Source organism: Podarcis raffonei, chromosome 6, assembly GCF_027172205.1.
Source record: "Podarcis raffonei isolate rPodRaf1 chromosome 6, rPodRaf1.pri, whole genome shotgun sequence".
Taxonomy (NCBI): Eukaryota; Metazoa; Chordata; class Lepidosauria; order Squamata; family Lacertidae; genus Podarcis; species Podarcis raffonei.
The window spans coordinates 18,531,540-18,553,489 of NC_070607.1; the positions used below are offsets into that span (position 1 = coordinate 18,531,540).

At 43.2% G+C, this 21,950-nt stretch overlaps 1 protein-coding gene and 2 long non-coding RNA genes across 3 annotated transcripts in view; 2 read left to right on the top strand and 1 right to left on the bottom strand.

The window, feature by feature from the left end:
- LOC128415374 (uncharacterized) overlaps nucleotides 1–21,950 on the top strand; it is a 207,592-nt gene that overhangs the window by 126,608 nt on the left and 59,034 nt on the right. The window lies entirely within an intron of this gene.
- CRB1 (crumbs cell polarity complex component 1) overlaps nucleotides 1–21,950 on the top strand; it is a 153,737-nt gene that overhangs the window by 120,149 nt on the left and 11,638 nt on the right. Inside the window, exons 8-11 of the mRNA XM_053391485.1 lie at nucleotides 1,253–1,418; nucleotides 2,542–3,448; nucleotides 4,484–4,612; nucleotides 6,051–6,177. Coding sequence (XP_053247460.1) covers nucleotides 1,253–1,418; nucleotides 2,542–3,448; nucleotides 4,484–4,612; nucleotides 6,051–6,177 — 1,329 coding nt within the window. The remainder of the gene's footprint in view (nucleotides 1–1,252; nucleotides 1,419–2,541; nucleotides 3,449–4,483; nucleotides 4,613–6,050; nucleotides 6,178–21,950) is intronic.
- On the bottom strand, nucleotides 9,188–19,863 carry LOC128415372 (uncharacterized). The gene is made up of 3 exons (XR_008330921.1): nucleotides 19,471–19,863; nucleotides 12,999–13,148; nucleotides 9,188–10,014 (listed from the first exon to the last, which is right to left on the bottom strand). It is a non-coding gene; the product is annotated as an uncharacterized LOC128415372 (long non-coding RNA).

The following is a 21,950-nucleotide window of genomic DNA, read 5'->3' on the forward strand; positions in this document are numbered from 1 at the left end:
TAAGCTTGTCTGACATGATAAGGTAATACAACTGTGATAATCTTATAGAATCATAGATTTGGAAAAAATAAGAAAGTCAATTCTGTCAGGCAGGAACATTTTTCTTTTGGTATGTCGGAAATGTGCTTTTTGCAATACAGACCACTACAGAAAGCAATTGGATTGCAACAGTACCTTAAAATGGTAAAGGAGCCCTATAAAACCCGCAATTATCCCAAAAGGAATTCAGTATGCTGTATGATGCCATCCCATGTTCCTGGTTCCTTATGATACTTAGTGAGTTCCCAGAAAGCCTGAAAATGATTGGCCCCAATCCAGAAAAAGTCCCATTAAAATCGATGGGGAAAACCTAGTCATGAATAACTGACTAGTCTCGTAGCATTAGGATTGTGTCCCAGTTGTTCTAGTGAGAGTAGACTAGGGTTTCCCAAACTGTTTCTGGAGCAGGGTCTCCAACTGTGGTTTTTTTTTTTTTGGACAACTCCCATCATCCCTAGCTAGTAGGACTAGTGTCCAAAAACAACTGGAAACCCAAGTTTGGGAAACCCTGGAGTAGACCCATTGAAATTAACAAAACTGAGTTAGCCATGTCCATTGATTTTCAGTGCATTTACTCTGAGTAGGGCTAGCATTGGATACAACCGCTAGCTATGATTAATTGAGACCATTAATCCTGTAGAATACAGACAGCTGCCTTATGCTAAGACCACTGATAAATCTGTACCGTCATCAGTTGGGGACTCTAGTTTTGACTGGAGCAGCAGCTCTGGGGAGGGGATATTTAACCCCACCCCCATCTCCCCTGTTTTCCTTATCTAAAGCGCCCACAATTGTACTTGGGCACTTTTCCAGTACAGTAGTACCTCAGGTTAAGTACTTAATTCGTTCCGAAGGTCCGTTCTTAACCTGAAACTGTTCTTAACCTGAGGTACCACTTTAGCTAATGGGGCCTCCTGCTGCTGCCGCGCCGCCGGAGCCCGATTTCTGTTCTTATCCTGAAGCAAAGTTCTTAACCCGAGGTAATATTTCTGGATTAGTGGAGTCTGTAACCTGAAGCGTATGTAACCTGAGGTACCACTGCAGGCATTTACAGCAGCAGAACGTGTTTTCATGGCACTTTTTAAATGAGGAAACATGACAGAGCAGTGGGCATAGGAAATAAGTCAGCCTCTTTCTTTCTCCCACAGCCACTTTCCTCGATTGCCTTGCTAGAGATGCTTGCTTACATTTGACTCCCCTCTCTCCTCTTTAGCCGAACCCCTGCCAAAACGGTGGCGCTTGCTATTCAATCTGGGATGACTTCACTTGCACCTGCCCACCAAATACAGCTGGGAAAGCCTGTGAGGAAGTAAAATGGTGCGAACTCAGTCCGTGCCCCCATGAAGCCCAGTGCCAGCTGGTGCATCAAGGATTTGAATGCAAGTATTCCCCTCTCCCCACCCCTGAAAAACCCTAACGCCCAACCCCCATCTCCTTAACTTTGAGGGACTAAGGCAACACAGTGTTAATTTTTTCCACAAGTGTTTCAGGCTTTCCCAATCCTTGTGATGCATTTATTGGGGCATTTGTTGCTGTACATAGCACCACTCTGAAGTTGAGTGTTTCTTAGCAACTTCATTTGCCTTATACCGCAGGAGAGAATTTGCTAAGCGGTAGCATTACTGGGTGCAAAAACAGCTAGACATTAGGGGGATTCAGGCATTGTGCAGCCACTACACTAGAAGCACACTGTTAAGGTCCCTTATAAGAACACTGGATAAAAATCCAGTCATTTATCCAGGCATCTCTGTTGCCTTTTCAGCACCCGCTAGACCAGAGGTGGATTTAGGGCAACATGACTCAATCCACCACACTGACTGAGCCTAGAGGGCATTGCAGGGGGCTGCGGGATGTGGGTGATGCTGTGGTCTAAACTACAGAGCCTCTTGGGCTTGCCGATCAGAAGGTTGGCGGTTTGAATCCCCGCAGTGGGGTGAGCTCCCGTTGCTCTGTCCCAGCTCCTGCCAACCTAGCAGTTCGAAAGCACACCAGTGCAAGTAGATAAATAGGTACCGCTGCAGCGGGAAGGTAAACGGCGTTTCCGTGAGCTCTGGTTTCCATCACGGTGTCCCATTGTTCCAGAAGCAGTTTAGTCCTGCTGGCCACATGACCTGGAAAGCTGTTTGTGGACAAAAGCCGACTTCCTCTGCCTGAAGGTGAGATGAGCGCCGCAACCCCATAGTTGCGTTTGACTGGACTTAACCATCCAAGGGTCCTTTACCTTTTTTGCGGGTGCTGAAACTATGACATAATGAATTGAGCAGAACTCTCTCTCTCTATATATATATCCCTCTATCACCATTTTATCTCAATCTTCCATCCATATACCGAGAGGAAGGGTGTTTGTTTGTTTGCATTTTTAATGGCTATAAAAGCAATCCAGGGCACTAAGCTATCTTGCCAGTATATAAAGGCAAAAAACAAAAAGTTACATAAAATGTAATGTGCATGACTAAGTACACCACTTCTAGATGCTTAATGCCTTTTGCTATCTCTACACAGGTATTGCCAATGCAATTTTTAGCGGCAGGAGCAGTGCAATATTTTACAGAAGCAATGGGAACATCAGCAGGGACCTCACCAACATAACCTTTGGCTTTCGGACTCGGGACTCCGACGTAATCCTGCTTTACGCAGAAAAGGAGCCAGAGTTTGTCACCATCCGCATCCAGAATGCCAAATTGGTGTTCCAGTTGCAAAGTGGCAACAGCTTGTATACGCTGAGCCTGGCTAGCTCGCAGCCGGTGAATGATGGGATCCTGCACCAGGTGACCTTCTCAATGATGGAGCCCTTATCTCAGTCCTCAAGATGGCTCATGGATATAAATGACAAGGAAGACATCACAACAAGTACGGTTGCCACAGGAAACCTCAACTTCTTGAGAGAAGAGACAGATATCTACCTTGCTGACAAAGCTTTTGATAACCTGGACGGGCTCAGAGGGTGCATGAGCACTGTGGAAATTGGTGGCATCCACCTCTCCTACTTTGAAACCATTGATGGCTATATGAAGAAACCACAGGAAGAGCAGTTCCTCAAGATATCGGCCAACCCCGTCGTCACTGGCTGCCTTCCACTGGACGCTTGCAGCTCAAACCCTTGCATGCACAACGGGATATGCGAAGACTTCTACTCTTATTATAGTTGCACGTGCGCCAAGGGTTGGACTGGAACCCACTGCGAAACCAACATTGATGAGTGTGCATCAAATCCCTGTGTGCACGGAAACTGCAGCGACAGAGTCGCAATGTACAAGTGCATATGTGATCTGGGGTACACGGGGTTGAGGTGCGAAGAAGACATTGATGACTGCCGGGGCCATCTGTGTGCAAATGGAGCCACCTGTGTTGATGAGATTAATGGCTATTCCTGCCTATGTGCCGGGAATTTCACCGGAAGGTTTTGCAGGTACTGTCCTGAAGCCTGATGAAGAAATTCACCCGCTACAGTATCAGTTGCTTCCGATCTCTTAAATGAGGCAGGGATTAAAAGCTGAACAAACCCCTGGGTTAGCAATTGCACTACTAAGAGTTGCATGGTGAGGAAATCAGGTAACGTCGTGGGCACCCTCAGTCTTATAACTGTCCATCATTGTGAATGGTGCTTTGCTCCCAGATAAGTGTACATAGGACTGGTTCTTTTCTAATAGCGTTTAAAGCAGGGTTTCCCAAACTTAGGTCTCCAGTTGTTTTTGGACTACAACTCCCATCATCCCTAGCTAGCAGGACCAGTGGTCAGGGATGGTGGGAATTGTAGTCCAAAAAAAATCAGCTGGAGACCTAAGTTTGGGAAACTTTGTCTAAACAGAGATTTAGCACTGAATCAGAACTAATGGTGATCAGGTTTTCTGTGGATTGTTGTTTGTTCGAATTTAGTGCTAAATTTGAGGGTTTTCCAGGGGAAAGCGGCAGGGCGAAGGCAAAGCCATGCAGACTCATGCCTAGAGAGAAGTGCATAGCAAAATTTGGAGGTGTGAATTTCAAAGGATAGCTGTGTTTCAGCTCACACATTGCTTTTGAAAGTGAGAATTAGGTAAGTTGACATTAAAATCGTACCCCAGTGTTTCTCAAACCTGCTACATCATCCCTGACCACTGGTCCTGCTAGCTAGGGATGACGATGGGAGTTGTTTGTCCAACAGCCGGGGATCCAAGTTTGAGAAACACTGTCCTAACCAAACCTGATTTCTTCTCCATCACTACTTACAAGCAAACATGTACAGTGAGGGGAGAGGGAATACTTGATCCCCTGCTAAATTTGCACGTTTGCTCTCTGACGAAGAAATGACCAGCCCATAATTTTAATGGTAGGTTTATTGTAGCTGTGAGAGACAGAATAACAACAGGAAAACCCCCAGAAACCCAGAAGACAAAAGTCAGAGATTGAGGTGCAAAATAATAGGGGAAAGTGACTTTGTAGGCTTACCACTGTTGTTTTGCTTTAGATATATACGGCTACCGTCTACAGTGTGTGGGAATGAGATCAAAAATATTACCTGTTACAACTATGGCAACTGTTCTGAGCTCCAGGGACTCTTGGAATGCATGTGCCTCCCAGGCTTTACAGGACGGCGGTGAGATTATTATAATAATCATAATTTTTTTCATATCTTAATTTTTTTCATGCAGTAATTTGACTCAATAGAAACAGGAGCAGGGCTTTTTTTCAGCTGGAACTCACCAGAACACAGTTCCGGCACTTCTCAGGAGGGCGCCATTGCCATTTTAAGAGAACAAGGAAGCCGTTCATGGCGAGTCCCGGCATTTATTTTTCTTAAAAAAGCAGCACTGTATCTCCAGTCAATCCTGGAAAACATTGGGTTCTAAACTAGGACTTTCTAGTACCCGTACTTATTTGCTTTACATGTTTGCCTTCGCCCCTTTCAGTATCTTCTTCGCATCTCTCTTTTTTCTTGCCTTCTCCCACTCTAGTTTCCCCCTTTTAAAAACAAAAAACACTCATTCTAAGATCCAAATGGGACCGGTATAGGTGATACAACTCCATGTCAGTCGCAGCTCACTAGCTCAGGGGTTGCCAGGCTCTCTGGGCCGATGGGCACATTTGCACCCCCGAGAAGCTGTTGCAGACACCGCACATGAATGCTAAAACCTGTTCTATTGGCTGCAGTAAAGGGACCCCTGACCATTAGGTCCAGTCGTGACTGACTCTGGGGTTGCAGCGCTCATCTCACTTTATTGGCCAAGGCAGCCGGCGTACAGCTTCCGGGTCATGTGGCCAGCATGACTAAGCCGCTTCTGGTGAACTAGAGCAGCGCACGGAAACGCCGTTTACCTTCCCACCAGAGTGGTACCTGTTTATCTACTTGCACTTTGATGTGCTTTCGAACTGCTAGGTTGGCAGGAGCAGGGACCGAGCAATGGGAGCTCACCCCGTCGCAGGGATTCGAACTGCCAACCTTCTGATTGGCAAGTCCTAGGCTCTGTGGTTTAACCCACAGCGCCACCCACATCCTAATGGCTAGTGTCTAAAAGGGGCATTAGACAGTTTATATCAAGTCTAATTTAGGAGGTAGGTGGGGTTTGGGGAAAGGGGGACCCCACAGGCAAGACCTCTGCAACCCCTGCCCTAGTTAAGCCATCTAGAAGAGCCAAGGATTTGAGTGAGCCATTGAAAGTGGCCTCCGTCCTGTATACCTAAAGGAGTGTCTCCACCCCCATCGTTCAGCCCAGACACTGAGGTCCATGTGCGAGGGCCTTCTGGCGGTTCCCTCACTGCGAGAAGTGAAGTTACAGGCAGAGGGTCTTCTCCCTTTGGACCGCCCTACCATCAGATGCCAAGGAGATAAAGAACTACACAACTTTTAGAAGACATCTGAAGGCAGCCCTGTATAGGGACATTTTTAATGTTTTCATATGTGTTGGAGGGGCAACCCAGCCAGATGCGCGGGGTATAAATAATAAAGTTAATTTATACCACCATCTCACCTTTTCCATTCACATTAGTGAGTAGTTAGCCAATGTATTTACCTTTTAAAAAAATAAATCTTGCAGATGTGAAGTGGACATCAACGAGTGCACCTCTGACCCATGCCTCAACGGGGGCCTCTGCCAGAACCTGCTCAACAAATTCAACTGCATCTGTGACTTGAACTACGCCGGCGATCGCTGCGAGATAGACGTAAGCGACCTCTCCTTCTTTGTCTCTCTCTTGTTGTGGCAGAACCTCTTTCAACTTCTCTCCTACCTCATTCTGCGCATGGATGACGACCCAGCAGTGGAGTGGGGGGAACAGGACGACTACTAAGCAGTCAGATTGGGGGCGTCGTTTTTAAAGCCGTCAGAGCACAATGGAAGATTGGCCAAACAAGTACAGCTAGGCTGGGAATCAGAACAGCGAGGGTAACCATAATCACACGCCAGTGGCATAGCGTGGGGGGTGCAGGGGGGCCCGGCTGCACCGGGCGCAACATCTGGGGGTTAGGGTTAGGGGGCGCAAATCCACGGGTTAGGGGGCGCAAATCCACGGGTTAGGGGGCGCAAATTACTTGCCTTGCCCCGGGTGCTGACAACCCACGCTACGCCACTGTCACACGCCGATTCCGTTTCTCTAACATTTTGAGCATATTTAAAATGTGCATTATTTGGTGCCCTGATTCCGATGGAGAGGCTGTGAAGCAGATTCACGCTTCTTGGTGCAGTTCAGCTTTGAATGCGAGATGAAAGCAAAACATCCCTAAAGCAAGTTTTTGATATTTCAAAAGAATATCTGCATCTTCTGGAATTGCTTAGCAGTTTGGATTTGAAATACTTCCCATTTGTATAGCGCTTTCCCACAAAATTGTGGCTGAAGTGGCTCACAACATAACTATTCGAAACATGTTAGGTATGGTTGTAATCATAGTATCAGTAAATACAGAAAATGTTTAAAAGCTCAATCCATAAAATATCGTGTGAAAACAATGTAAATAAGCTAGCCTCATAATAGAGTCATAGAACATTAAGAGTTGAGAAGAAATTTGGAGGCCAGAGTTCTTCCACCTTGGCGTGCCAGATGTTGTAGGACTGCAATTCCCATCATACCCAGCCAGCTTAGTCTATGGTAAAGGAATAATGGAAGTTGTAGTCCAGTAACATCCAAACACCAAACGTTGAAGAGGTCAGATCAGCGGCATATAAATAATAAATTATTATTATAGCTTTCTTATACATTATACTGTTAAATCTGTTTTAATGATGTTTGTGATTTTATTATTATTATTTACTTTGGTTGCAAATTGCTTTGTACCGAAAAGGACTTAAGCAATCAATTTAATAATCCTATGAAACTTTAAAAACCACCCTGTGATCTTCAGATGGACAGTATATAAATTTAATCAAAAATAATAATAATGTCTGCTAGTGCAGGAGCAAAAACAAGAGGTAAACTAACTTGTTTATTAGTTAAATTAATTTTTTTAATGATAAATCCCGCTTCCTTTTCCCACCCCAAATCACAATTTGGCTTTGGTACCAAAGAACAAATGTACCACCAATGCCCTGAAGTTCTTACGAATGGAAAAAGTCGTGTATCATGCAATTGAGTAAAACACGTTCTCTCGGCCACCACTGATAATATAAACTAACGACTGTACTGCCTCAGGGCTTGTCTCCCCAAACAGGTGTAATCCAGATATTTTGGAATACATCCCCCTTTGCTGGCAGAGGCTGATGTGAGTTGCAGTCCAGGGCACCAGGATTTCATTTTTACTTTTCATTTATTTGTATCCCACATTTCAGACTACACAGCCCACCCAAGGGGGTTTGCCTCGTTCCTAAAAGACTCTTCACCCCTTATATTTCCAGCCAATCAATCACTGTGCTATGCCAGTGCAAGCCTCCTGAAGACCCCATCCTATCAAGGAGTCCTTTCCACATAGTGTAGAAATCGAATCTTTAGTGTTGTGGCACCTGCCCTTTGGAATGCGCTCCCCTTGAATATTATTAGATATTTCCCATAAGCCTTCTAAGTTGAGATCTTTCCCAGCCTGCATCTTTATTGGAACAGTTTCAAAAGATGTTTTTTGTAGTTTTATCACTTGTTGTTTGCCGTGCTGGACTTCTTTGGGAGGAAGCGTAGGGTTACAGATTTATTAAATAAATCTGTATAAAATACACAATCCGTGTAAAACCAGGGCCTTTTTTTGCAGAAGGAACTCAGTTCCGGCACCTCTCAGGTAGACACCATTGCATTTAAGAGAACAAGCAAAGCATTCATGGCGAGTTCTGGCACCTCTTTTTCTAAAAATAAAAATAAAAATAGCACTGTCACAAATTAAATAACGCTACATTACATACAGCAATAAATAAGACCAGCAGGGGCAGGTCGGAAGCTGCACACCCAGTGCAACCAAAGGCCTGGGTGAACAGATACATTTTTCACTGGTGCCAGAAACCCATTGGGATTTGTGCGGGAAGGGCATCCCACATGGTTGGAGAAGGTTGCCTTAGAGATTGTCATAGCTGAAGCACACTATTTTTAAAATACATTACAAAAGAGCTCAGAGCTGATTGCCACAGATAAGATTTCTTTATAGGCACATAAGGGAAAGAATAGAAACTTGAACGAGAGCTAAGCACCACAAAGGGATCTACAAAAGCAAGGTGCATTTTAGGTTGGTGTAAGGAAACATGGAATTTGGAAACTTTGAACTCTCAGGGGCATTTCCCTTGCATACTGTGCTGCTATTTCACGAGATGAAAAATAGATCAAGCACAAAAACCATATAAGATAGACACGGAGCGTATAAATAACCCTCTGAATATTTGTGCAGAGCTAGGAGCCTGATTTCGGAGGGAAACTGTATACGTATGATGTGTCTTATGTGATCACTAACACAATACTGCAAAGCAGTTTTCTAGTCTTATTGAACTGTATACATGCTGTTAATGCTGGTGTTTTCAATGCAACCCTGCAGACTGTCGCTTTCTTTAACCACCTCGTCATCAAGAGCATCTTCTGTCTTCACACACGCTTGTTTGTCCTTCTCTTTGTGAATGTGTATTTTTCAGCTACATTGTGTGTCTGTGTGGGCATCTGCATGCATTTAGCTTTCCTGTCTTTGTACATAACAATAAACCTTCTGCCTTTGTCATGTCGCATCTCCCTTTTGCATTTTTGTTTGTGCTGTTGTCTGCGTTCTCATTTGCTTCACGTGTGTTGGGAATCTGCTACCCAGAAAGCCGAAGTTCACTCCCCCCAACGCCGCCTTCCGCCCAACCCCTGAGGTGTGCGATTGCTTAAACATCTCCCGAGACCTGTGTCTTCCAAGTAAGGAGACTATCATCCACCCTCCCTGAGGACGGAAAGCCTTCATTTCCAGAATACATTTGGTGCCTGCTATTTTGATTTCACCAAATGTCATCAGAAAAAGAGAAACCACTTGGGATTTTTATCTGCTTAAATTTTAATTTCTCTTTCTTCCTCAGTTCCCTCCCCCCAGTCACCCACCAAAAGCTAAAAGAAGAGTGCATCAGAACAATATGTACCTGACTCAATTACTATCCTGTGTCAGCAACAATATCATAACGGTTGAGGTTGTATACTTTGCCCAGTTGAGTAAATAATTTAGTTCTCCCATACCTCTGAATCCTTTGCAGTTGCTCGAGACTCCGGTGGCCACAGTGCCTTCCATAAATTTTGGTTGGTGGCCCAGCTGTGCCTGTCTGGACAGGGATAGCCTGACTACTGTCAGTTATGCTCTAGTAACCTAGGTTAGATTACTGCAATGTGTTATGCATGCCCTCCAACATTTTTCCAGTGAAAATAGGGACATTCTATTCGACATCAAGAGGTTTCTCTGGCATTTGATGGCCTGCACAAAATTATACATTGGTCACCTTGGGCAAATTGCAACCTTTCCGCCCAACCTACCTCACAAGATTGTTGTAAAGAAAAAATGTGCGAGGAAAGGGATCGTGTACGACACCTTCAACAGATAAATGGAATGGAATTTTAGCTGTAAGCTGCCTTGAGTCTCTGCCGGGGGAAAAGATGAGATATAATTAATAATATAATAATAATATTTTATTTATATCCTGCCCTCCCCAGCCGAAGCTGGACTCAGAGCGGCTAACAACAACAATAATAATTAAAAATACAGTGGTACTTCTGGTTACGTACTTAATTCGTTCTGGAGGCCCGTTCTTAACCTGAAACTGTTCTTAACCTGAAGCACCACTTTAGCTAATGGGGCCTCGCGCCGCCGCTGCGCAATTTCTAGCCTCATCCTGAAGCAAAGTTCTTTTTTTAAAAAATAATAATAATATTTATTAAAGTTTTGAAGGTTACAAAAAGGAAAAATAGAAAACACCCTATTAAGCAAAAACAAAACAAATCACAATAAGGAAAAAGAGAAAAAGAAAAAAAGAAAAAAAGAAAGAAAAGAAAAACAAAAAAAACAGTTAAAAAAAACACAATGAACCTTCCCATAACTTATCTTTCATTTGCTTGTTTCCTTGACCTCCTCACACCTCCCTTTTTTGTATTCTAGTTCAGTTAGCTATTTCAGCAAGTCCTTTCCATCTTTTCCAGTTTTTGTCCTATAATTTATCTTAATATAATGTAACTTTACTTTCCCTCCTTTCACCAATTAACAATCTGTTTTTTCTTAATCCTTTATAACATTTCTGCTAAAACAAAGTTCTTAACTCGAAGCAAAGTTCTTAACTCGAGGTACTATTTCTGGGTTAGCGGAGTGTGTAACCTGAAGCGTATGTAACCCGAGGTACCACTGTAATACTAAGAAGAAGAAGAAACTGTGAGACTGATCGGGAACATACCTGAGTAAATCCTATTGAACTCAGTAGGACTTAGTTCTGAGTAAAAATGCTTTGGGTTGTAGTGTAAGGCTGCACAGCGTTTACCCAGTTACCTGGGAGTAAGCGCCATTAAATACAGTGGGACTTACTTCTGAGTAGACTTGTAAAGGCTTGCAGTTTAAGGCTCCATTTACAATAAAGGAATAAACACTCCACACATTTCCTAAAAAATGGCTGGCTGCTGAAGCATTGCCATTTAAGGATTTAAAGTGGTCTGGTGACATTTTCCTTCAAAATTATAGGAAGGGGTTCATATGCCAGGTTCACCGTTTCCTGTGTGATACATGGTATGTACAGAGAAAAGCTTCTCCGTCTCTCATGATATGAGAACCAGTTTAATCAAACAACGCTCAATTGTGGGAGATCCAGGCAGATAAAAAAGGGAAGAAAATAATTCTTCACACAGAACATAGTTATTATAATTATGATTGATTGACTAATCACCTTCAAAATAACCATCTCAAGGCAATGTGAACTCAAGATAATGAAAAAGAAATAGCAAATGCATTTGAAACAAAATTTCCAAAGTAGACACCCATGGTAAAGACCCATTTATCTATCTGGGAAAGCTTTTGAAACAAAAACGTCTTCAATTGTTTACAGAAAGTGCAGGTGATGGGCACCTGTCATACCATGAGAGGAATGCTGTTCCACAGAACAGGGGCAGCCACACACAAAAACCCTGCTCCAAGTTACTGCAGAGCAGACATCTGAGATCTTTGGAACTTGCATGAGAAACTCTTCCACAGACCACAGAGATTTACTACGCATGTAAGGGATAAGGCGGTCTCTCAACTAACCTGGTCCCACAAAATATAGTGATGGCCACCAATTTGGGTAGTAGTAAAAATATTAATATAAACTATAACTGCAGGTACCTGGGCAATCAGTTTTAATGATTGCTGTGGAATCTTACACACATTTTACTTACCAAGCAAAACTATATTATATTAATTTTCCCAAGTACATTTTGAACTCCCAAGTCATGTTATAGCTTTTTTTGCAATCCTCATTTTGGGAATTTGAAAGTTGAAAAATTCAACACACCCTACTAGGCTGGCCTAGGGGTTTACTTAGGGACTTGTGCTTGGATATTCACATGGATTTCTTGTGCATGCTGCTTCCCCCAGTCATCATCATCATCATCATAACAACAACTTATTATTTCTTATTTATACCCCACCCATCTGGCCAGGCTTGCCCAGCCACTCTGGGCGGCTCCCAACAGAATATTAAAGACACAATCAAACATCAAAAACTTCCCTAAACAGTCATTATAGTGGAGGAATAGAAAATCCACTCATGTAGAAAAATGCATACATACATCTGCTTCCTCCATTAGAATGAATGGGGTAGCACTCATATAAATCTGGAACCAGCAGCTGGCATCCTCAGGTGGCTGCCATGACGAGGCTCACTGTAGACGTCCGATTTCCCCCATGCGGCTATGAATGACCACTGTATTTCCCTTTCACATATCAAACGCCAGTCTTTCCAGTTATCATCCTTGAGGTTCAGGTGACAGCAACGTGTTCAGGGTGGTAGAATCCAAAGGAACAGGATCGCTCCAAACTGGAGAGGCGACAACACGCCCAATAAATTTAGACTGGAGGTAAGCGTGACTCTGCAAGCACACACTAGACCAAGAGTATCACACGCCGCGCTACTGGAAGAGGTGATGTTCCACAAGTTCCCATTCCCATCATGCACTTGGTTTAGTCACTGTGCAGAGCTAATATGGACTGCATGTTTGAGTAGGTGCTCCTGTACCTGCTCCAACAAGCCTGCTTGAAAAGGAATGGTCTATATGGCACAGACTTAAAATGTTATGGATCCTCTTCTTCCTTACTCTCTTGGTAGCTAGCCCACACACTACATTTGCAAGGTCTGTTGGATAATATTATTTTAGTCTTGGGGGCAAGTTAGAATTATAGAATCGTAGAGTTGGAAGGGACCAACTAAAGCATCCATGACAGATGGCCATCCAACTTCTGCTTTAAAAACCTTCAGAGGAGGGAAGTTCAACCACCTCACAGGGGCATCTATTCCATTGTCAAACAGCTCTTACCGTCAGAAAGTTATTCCTGGTATTTAGCCGGAATCTCCTTTCTTGTAACTTGAATCCATTGGTTTGGCTCCTACCCTTCAGAGCAGGAGAAAACCAGCTTGCTCCACCTTCCATGTGACAGCCCTTGAGATATTTGAAGATGGCTATTGTATCTCCTCTCAGTTGCCTCTTTCCCAGGCTAGACATGCCCAACTCTCTCAACTGTTCCTCACAACGTTACACACCTAACAGCAACAACAACAGAAAACATGAATGAGTGTGGCAGACAGCAGCAATATCAAATTCAGCGCAACTAAAACACTAAGTGAAGGAGTTTGGGATTCTCACCGAATTTGCCTTTCAGAGATTACTTAATATATTCATTAACCGCAAGTGTTAGTTATGTGAACATGTCCTAATGACACTTAAATTACAATAATAAATGCCCGCTGCCTCATGAATAATTTATTCTCCATTTGCATAGTCATCCTTATGCAGTTATTCCTGAGTAATTATCATACTGACTTAAAAAGGTGTCAAGGACTGAATAACTACGTTCCCTTTCCTGGGCTCATCCTCTCCCTCCATTGGCCATGTGCATCTTTCTTTTGTAATTCTGCCCTTACCCCATGCCATCTCTGTTCAAAAACAGGCAAAGAGCAAAACGCCCTCTAGTCCAGAGGCACCACTTCAAATTTCAATAGTTAAAAGGGGGAGCAAGATTCAACAAGGTCTACCAGAACTTGTAGGTGAGGTCACAAAGCAGTGCATGATAAGAGCATTTTTTGTCATTAAGGTTATTATTATTAATTAGTTGTTATTATTAAATGTATTTTGTGTGCATTTAAACCCCGACAGTCTCCAGATTTGGCCGACTACAATGCAGACCCAGGGTTTTGTTACTTCATATCATAATATTGTAACAATTCAAAAGAGACATGCAAAGCCTAAGATAAAGGTAAAGGGACCCCTGACCATTAGGTCCAGTTGTGACCGACTGGTCTTGCGGCGCTCATCTCGCTTTATTGGCCGAGGGAGCCGGTGTACAGCTTCCGGGTCATGTGGCCAGCATGACTAAGCCGCTGCTGGCGAACCAGAGCAGCGCACAGAAACGCTATTTACCTTCCCGCTGGAGCGGTACCTATTTATCTACTTGCACTTTGACATGCTTTTGAACTGCTAGGTTGGCAGGAGCAGGGACCGAGCAACAGGAGCTCACCCCATGGTGGGGATTCGAGCCACCAACCATCTGATCAGCAAGTCCTAGGCTCTGTGGTTTAACCCACAGTGCCACCCGCATCCCATGCAACGCCTATGTCTAGCTTAATCATTCAAAAATTATAACTACTTATAATGGAATAGGTTTCCTCTGTCCTTCCATACATAACAGGAAGCTCCATAGCCTATCAGTTTGTTTTTCACTTTAAAGAGAATCTGCATTCTACATGAATAACAGTTAAATTTTAGGAGTGACAAGAAAGCAAGTTCTTGGCTCCTGGTCTTATGTATGAAGTAAAGTACTCCTGGACGGTTAAGTCCAGTCAAACTTGACTATGGGGTGTGACGCTCATCTCGCTTCAGGCCGAGGGAGCTGGTGTTTGCCCGCAGACAAGGACATTATATGGAAAAGAAGGTGGCTGGCCCACAGTTTTCGTGTTTTATAAACCACATTGAGGTTTTATTATAATCAAGCAGTATATAAATGTTGTTTTTTTAAAAAAGTAAATAAATAAAATTGGTCAGGACTTTCCCTCGAAAATAAGGATGGTCCTAACATGCCTTGCCAATGATTTATTCAGCTCCAAGGTGACCCCTTTTAAAACAATAACTGCAAGACTCTTCCAGTCCTTTTAATTAATTAATTTAAACTGTACACCCAATTTAGAATACACTGGGCTTTGTTCTTTATCTTAGGCATTCCAATTTATTTTGCTCGCAGAGGCATTTTTGGGAGGGTTAAGCAAATTTGTTCAAGAACTTGTTGAATAATTTGTTGGCATGAATGCTGACTGTTCATTCAGTGGCTGCTTATTGCTAGGTTTCATGGCCATGGAAAGAAAGGATCATGCAACACTATCTGTCTTGAATAACAGGCCTGGTGAGAATCATAAGAAGGGCCCGCTCAGGGCATCTTATCCAAGTTACATGGGTGGCGCTGTGGTCTAAACCACTGAGCCTCTTGGGATTGCCAACCAGAAGGTCGGCAGTTCATATCCCTGTGACGGAGTGAGCTCATTGCTCTGTCCCAGCTCCTGCCAACCTAGCAGTTTGAAAGCAGCCCAGTACAAGTAGATAAATAGGCACCACAGCAGTGTGAAGGTAAACTGTGTTTCCGTGAGCTCTGGCTTCCACCACGGTGTCCCGTTATGCCAGAATTGGTTTAGTCATGCTGGCCACATGACCGGAAAGCTGTCTGTGGACAAACACTGGCTCCCTTGGCCTGAAAGCAAGATGAGCGCCACAACCCCATAGTTGCCTTTGACTGGACTTAACCATCCAGGGGTCCTTTACCTTTTTACCTATCCAAGGACATTGTTGTGACCCCTCTCCAAAGAAAAACTGGAACCAACACTGATCTACACTACAAACCTCTTAATCCCTCCCCATGTCCAAGGGAATCCTGGAAACTATGGTTCTGTGAGGAGGACTACATACCCTCCAACATTTCTCCAATGAAAATAGGGATTGTCTTGTTCAATAATAATAATAATGTTATTTATAGCCCACGTATCTGACTGGGTTGTCCCAGCCACTCTGGGCAGTTTCCAATATATAGATGAGTTGATAATAAAACTATACAGGGCTGCCTTCAGATGTCTTCAAGGTTATCTAGTTACTTTTCTCCTTGGCTCAGGGTACACATAACTCCATACTCTTCAATATTTCCCTGATGAAAACAGGCACGTCCTACCTTACCCTCTTTTAAATCTTGCAAAACCAGAAGAGAAACTGCATGGGAACACACCCAGCGTCAGGCACAGTGTGGGCTTAAGTGTGTGGCTCTTCATTTGGTTTCCCACGTTACCTGAAGGGCCAGCATCCCTCCCTTTGGGATTTGGGCCTAGTCAAACCTCCACCTTGTAAGAAGTTAAATCCACAAGGGGGTTTCAGAAAGGCGCCAAAATGGGTGAGGCGACTCCCCTGTTTCTGTTGATAGAGCAGGCGGCGGGGAGCACATACTGCTAGTTAAGAAAGAAAAAGGGCTTCATTGGTTTGGGGGCAATTACAGATAATGAGATGGATGGGAATAGATCATTTCAATGTCTTGGAATATTTTAGCTGAAATCAAGTCTCTCCGGTTTCGTTTTCTCCCCTTCTGTCTTCATGCAACATTCCCACAGGAATATGAAGCTCAGGCACCAGGAGAAGCTACTGGGGATCTTCTAAGCTTTATTTACATTAGAAAGGATGATTCACTTGGGAGTACAAGCTACACAGGGAAGGGGGGGGAGTATATGGCACAGTCTGCCACATTTTTAAAATCTGCGAACCTGATCTCAGGTTAAGGATCTCTAGATCTGCCCCAAATGTTCACAACCTGGTCAGAGCCTGATGTCCAGTTTAAGCGCAACTTGAAATGGACTTAAACTTATAAGCATCATCTATTAGAGAGAGGTAATGACTGAGGAAGAGATTTCAATGGCAATTCAAATACCCATCTTCATTATACCCCTTGACGTGCGAGGATTGATCAGGTCCACGCAGGTTAAACTGGTGAATTCCATCTCGAAATGGAAGTAGTTTCAACTAGCAAAAATCCAAATAACTGCTGTTGTTTTCAGTAAAGGTTTCCGCTTCTTGCACACAACAATCCAATTGTTCAAACTTTACAGGGACAGTCCCTCTCACTATCTTGCTTTTTAAAGGCTTTTTAAAGGCAGAAATCAAGTATGCTTTAACAATATATACATAGTATGCAGGGGCAGGGCATTTGGTTCACACTTCCCCCCAAAACACAGCAATCTTTTGAAATGTGCGCATCTCCGAATTTTGTAACTGGATTTCCCCAACCAAATAATGTACACAAAAATGTGCATATTATGGGACAGTGTACATAAAATGCATGTGAGTGAAAATAACATAGAAAATTAAATTGTCTTAGGTAAAACTGCTTACTAAAACACTGATAAATTTTCATGAGGGCTTTTCATGAGGAAAACTGAACTTAAGACTAGGAAAGTGAGAAAGTAAAAGAATCTAAAATCCCATGTGCCACTTAAATCTGTTCTAGGCATTTTCTCAACTCTTTAGAGTAGATATGGAGGGGATGCAGGTCATGCACAGGGGAAGATCAGTTTGTATTTTTTTTAAAAAAAAAAAGTCCCCATGCACATTAATCAGCATTTAATGCAAATTTCTCTTAATGCACAGATGTCTATATCTAAAAGGTAAAGGTAAAGGATGCCTGACAGTTAAGTCCAGTTGTGAACGACTCTGGGGTTGCGGCGCTCATCTCGCTTTACTGGCCGAGGGAGCTGATGTTTGTACACAGACAGTTTTTCCTGGTCATATGGGCAGCATGACTAAGCCGCTTCTGGCAAAACCAGAGCAGCGCACGGAAACACCGTTTACCTTCCCACCAGGGTGGTACCTATTTATCTACTTGCACTTTGACGTGTTTTTGAACTGCTAGGTTGGCAGGAGCTGGGACCGAGCAATGGGAGCTCACCCCGTCGCAGGGATTTGAACCACCAACCTTCCAATCAGCAAGCCCTAGGCTCAGTGGTTTAGACCACAGCGCCACCCACGTCTCTGTCTATATATACATAACTTCCCCTAATATGCACTTTTCATATGCATAGTATAGGGCATTTTGCATTTTATCCTAGCATATGCAATTTTGTACACATTATTTGGTGGGGAACTGAATTGTAAAATTTTGAAAAGTGTGCATTTCCAAGGATGGCTGCGTTTCAAAAAGTGTGAACCAGATAGGTTTGGATTTTTACATGTGAACTGAATTGAATTCCCTCCCCCATCCGCAATTGGAACGCAGTCCCTTCAAACACAGTTAAATCCTGAAACACAGTTAGTTAGATATCTAACTTACTGAAAAACAGTCTCAGCAGGAAACTGACCGATTTACTAAGTTCATTTTAATTGACAGAGGTCTGTAAAAAGAAATATACAGGGCGCTAATCAGACACTATTGCCACAATTGGACAATCACCATCCAGAGGCTCAGATCTGAGATGCAAGATAAATGATCCAGCCATGGATCTCGTCAAAAAGAAAAGCAAATATTTCAATTCTTTAAAAAATGATTTCCATGTTTCTTTCAAACCCAAATCCATTGTGCTTGCTTTGCGATCCCTGAGCCTTGATTAACTTTCTTCCAAGGAACTACTCACAGGGATAATACACAGACAGACTTGCTCACACAGGTCACAATCGTCTACTTATCAGTGAGCAAAAGCATAGCAGCTCTGTGTAATATGTGAGGCCGGTAGGGCCCTGGCTTCTGACAATCAATATTTAGAGCTGGAAGCAGAAGATGGCTGCAGTTTAAGTGTTGCACCCAGACAGAAGAGTTGTTGGCTTGCTATCTGACAGCATGAACCACCCAAAGAGCTATTTTGCTAACCAGGGATTTGTGTTAAATATTCGCTAACCTGCCAGGATTGTTTTGCAGAATCCTAGCACTGACTGGAGAGGGCAGTTCTCCAAGTTATTTCTTATATTGCTAAGCATATCTGACTGTGCAAGATCCAAGGAATTTGGAATGGCTGGGAAGTTATGTGTATGGTATACATTAGTTGCCCAGGGAGATGGGGGACATCGCAACACTTTTCTATGCATATTGTAAGGCGTTAGGAAAGCAATGTGGGAAGCATATGCAAAATCACTGAATGCTAGTGCTTGCATCTGGTTAATCTCATCATCCAGCCATCCTGCGCTCCTAACACAGGCCCAATTCAGACATGTATCTAATGCAGCATCCTTGTGCTGCCCCTTCTCTCCTCTTTTGCAATGCTTCAACACTTCCCGAGTTAATTATTATTTCAGTGTCTGAACAGGAAAACTGTGGTTCCCAAGATCAGACCAAGCCAGGATCTTAAACCAAAGTGAACTGTGGTTGGAGATTCTGTTTTATGCCAATCCAAGCAACCAACGTTTCAAAGTTTGGCTGAAATGGGAAACAATGAATTAATTAGCAATTAATTAAAGCAGATTCCAACTAAACATGGAATCTTCTGATGGTAAGAGTTGTTTTACAGTGGAATGGGCTCCCTCAGGAGGTGGCGGACTTCATTTGAGGTTTTAAAGCAAAGGTTGGACGGCCATCTGTCATGGATGATATAGTTGAGCTTCCTGCATTGCAGGGGGTTGGACTAGATGACCCTCAAGGTCCTTTTCAATTCTTTGATTCCATAACCCAGAAAATGTTGAATTGTCGGTACACTGAGAAGGAAAGAGGGAAGGGACAACGCATGGGTGGAACATACAGGTGCAAAACATAATAACTCTAGATGTATCAATCTGAGACATGCATATGCAAACTGGGCTATAGCAAGACTTCACACAACATTTTACAAATGTATAAATTTTAGAAATTTTTGCACTTACCAGCTTAGTTGCTGAGGGAGGTGGTTTCAGAACTTTCTGGCATGCTGTCACACAACGTTGTTATTATTCGGCTAGTCTTCTGAAATACCAGGATGCCATTGAAAATCACCACGTACCTTGAAACAAAAACATTTCCTTGCGTTTTAAATTGTTTTCCCACAATAGTTCCTTTCAATACCACCACCAGAGTAGCTGTCTTGATCAAAACCTTAGTGCCAACAAAGTCTGTTTGTCTAACACAGTGATGGGGATCCTGCAGCCCCTTAGCTGTTGATGGACTACCAATCCCCATCATCTCTGACCACTGTCTATGGTGGCTGGAATTGAAAGAGAATAGAAGTCACATGTTCCCCATCCCTGATCTACTGGCTTCCTTTGAAATCCTTAATACGTTTTCACCAAGGAAGAAATCTCCAAATTTGCTTCAAATTTCTCTTTCGGCAAAATCTCTTCTTTTCACTAAATCATTGGGGATGAATTTATGCAGAACTTAAAGCAAAGTTATTTTGCCTTCCCTCATAAGCCTAGATGTTTTCCTTACAGGAGAACCTTCAAATTCACTTCATATTGAACTTCATGTGAAATTTGGTGGAAACCCTATTTAACACTCATAGAGTGAGTGACAGAAGTGTCTCAATAAAAGTGGAAAAGGTGCCATGCCAGGCTGACAAGCAAGGCTATGAGTTCTATATTTCCATTCTATAAAGTGGTAATCGGCATGAAGGCCTACATCCGAAGACCTCCGAGGGCCTCTTGTAATCTGAGGAGTGCTTGGCTTGAGCCCATATTGCTAACCATCTGGTGCCTCAGCATAGCCGTAGTCTCTAAAGACCGGCTATTCCAACAGTTATCACATGCCCTGTTGTGAACACCAGGCTCCCGTTGGTGAACAATTACTCACATAATTGGAGTTTGTGGCCGATGTCAATCCAAGTGAGGAATTTGCCATCTGGCTGCTTGTGGCATGATATGCAAAAGGTAGAGCTACAAGGTGGACTATTTATTTATTGCCCTTAAATCATCCATCTCTTACCTCTGAGAAGCTTTCAGAACAACCTCCCGTCTTTCCTACCCAGATAATGATCAGGTTGAAGCCCTTTTAAGCTTTAACAATACAAGTGATGTAGCAATAAAACTGCTAGCACATTTGCAAAGCTAAGCAGGGCCCGCTATGGTTTCAACTTGGATGGGAGACAGTGTGTTGAGATCCCTGCATTGCAGGGGGTTGACTAGATGACCCTCGGGGTCCCTTCCAACTCTACAATTCTATGATTCTAACAGCATAGCTGGCATATAGTTCTGTGGTCAAAAAACAAATGGCTGATTCAGTCTCTCCAGTTAAAGAGCTTTGCCCCCAAATCTTAGAAAACGTTCCCCAATTAAATCAGACAGTACTGGACAAAAGAGTCTGACTAAGTCTGAAGTAGTTTCACATAATCACTTTGTGAGCCTAGAAAATCCCATTTGATATGTATTTCATTTATTTTAAGTTACTTACTTTCCACTTTTTAAAAATATCCATTCCCCAAAGCACCTTAAATTGTAAAAATAAAAAGAGCCCAAATCATCTCAAAAGCACAGGAGCTTTATAAACTTGTAGGGGGGGAAACAATCTTTATAAATAGGGATGGGGAACCTATGTCCCTCCAGAGGTTGTTGGACTACAACTCCCATCATGCTTGACTATTGGCCAGGTGCTGGGGCTGATGGGACTTACAAGAATTGTACCCCACTCATATCACTGGGTTGTCCCAGCCACTCTGGGCAGCTTCCAGCATATGGGGCTTCAAGTAAAAACACCTGGAGTACCACAAGTTTAGACCCCTAGTCTAAAAACAGGAGAGGGATTTTGCTGTATCTCTCTTAGAGATTTCTGCCACCACTGAGAAAACCCTCTCTCCACTCTCTGCCAATGGAAGCAGGACCTCCTATGATGATATAAAACTTGGGCAGGCTCACATAATTAAAGGTGGCCAAAATAGCCTGGCCCTGGGTGGCAAAGGGCTTTAAAGTTTATATTACTTGATGAAGGTATGGCATTTTCGTCCACTCTTCCAGAGACCATTTTACAACACCAACTTCTCTCTCTGATTAGCCAGTCTATTTTGTGTCCTAAGATATGGTTCAGGGCTTCATTGTAAAGTTCAGAGACCAGTCCAATGCTCATCTCTATGTTCCTAGGCATTGAAACACTGTGGCTAGCAGACCTTAATATTTAGGGTCCGCCAAAACCTCTTCCGTCATCACCATTTCAAAAACAAAACAAAAACCTAATAAAGCACTTCTCTCCAGTTAAGCCAAGCTCTTTTATGTTAATTAATCACCCAGCTATCAGCTGGCCAAGCAATATATACTTGATCCTGATGGGACACGACTGGCGAGCCTGCTGGCAATTTTAAAGTCAGTCCACAGCTAGCAAGGCAACCTGCCCAGAAGACCAGGACCTTGCCGTGGGAACCAGCCGATTGGTATGGAAGTCA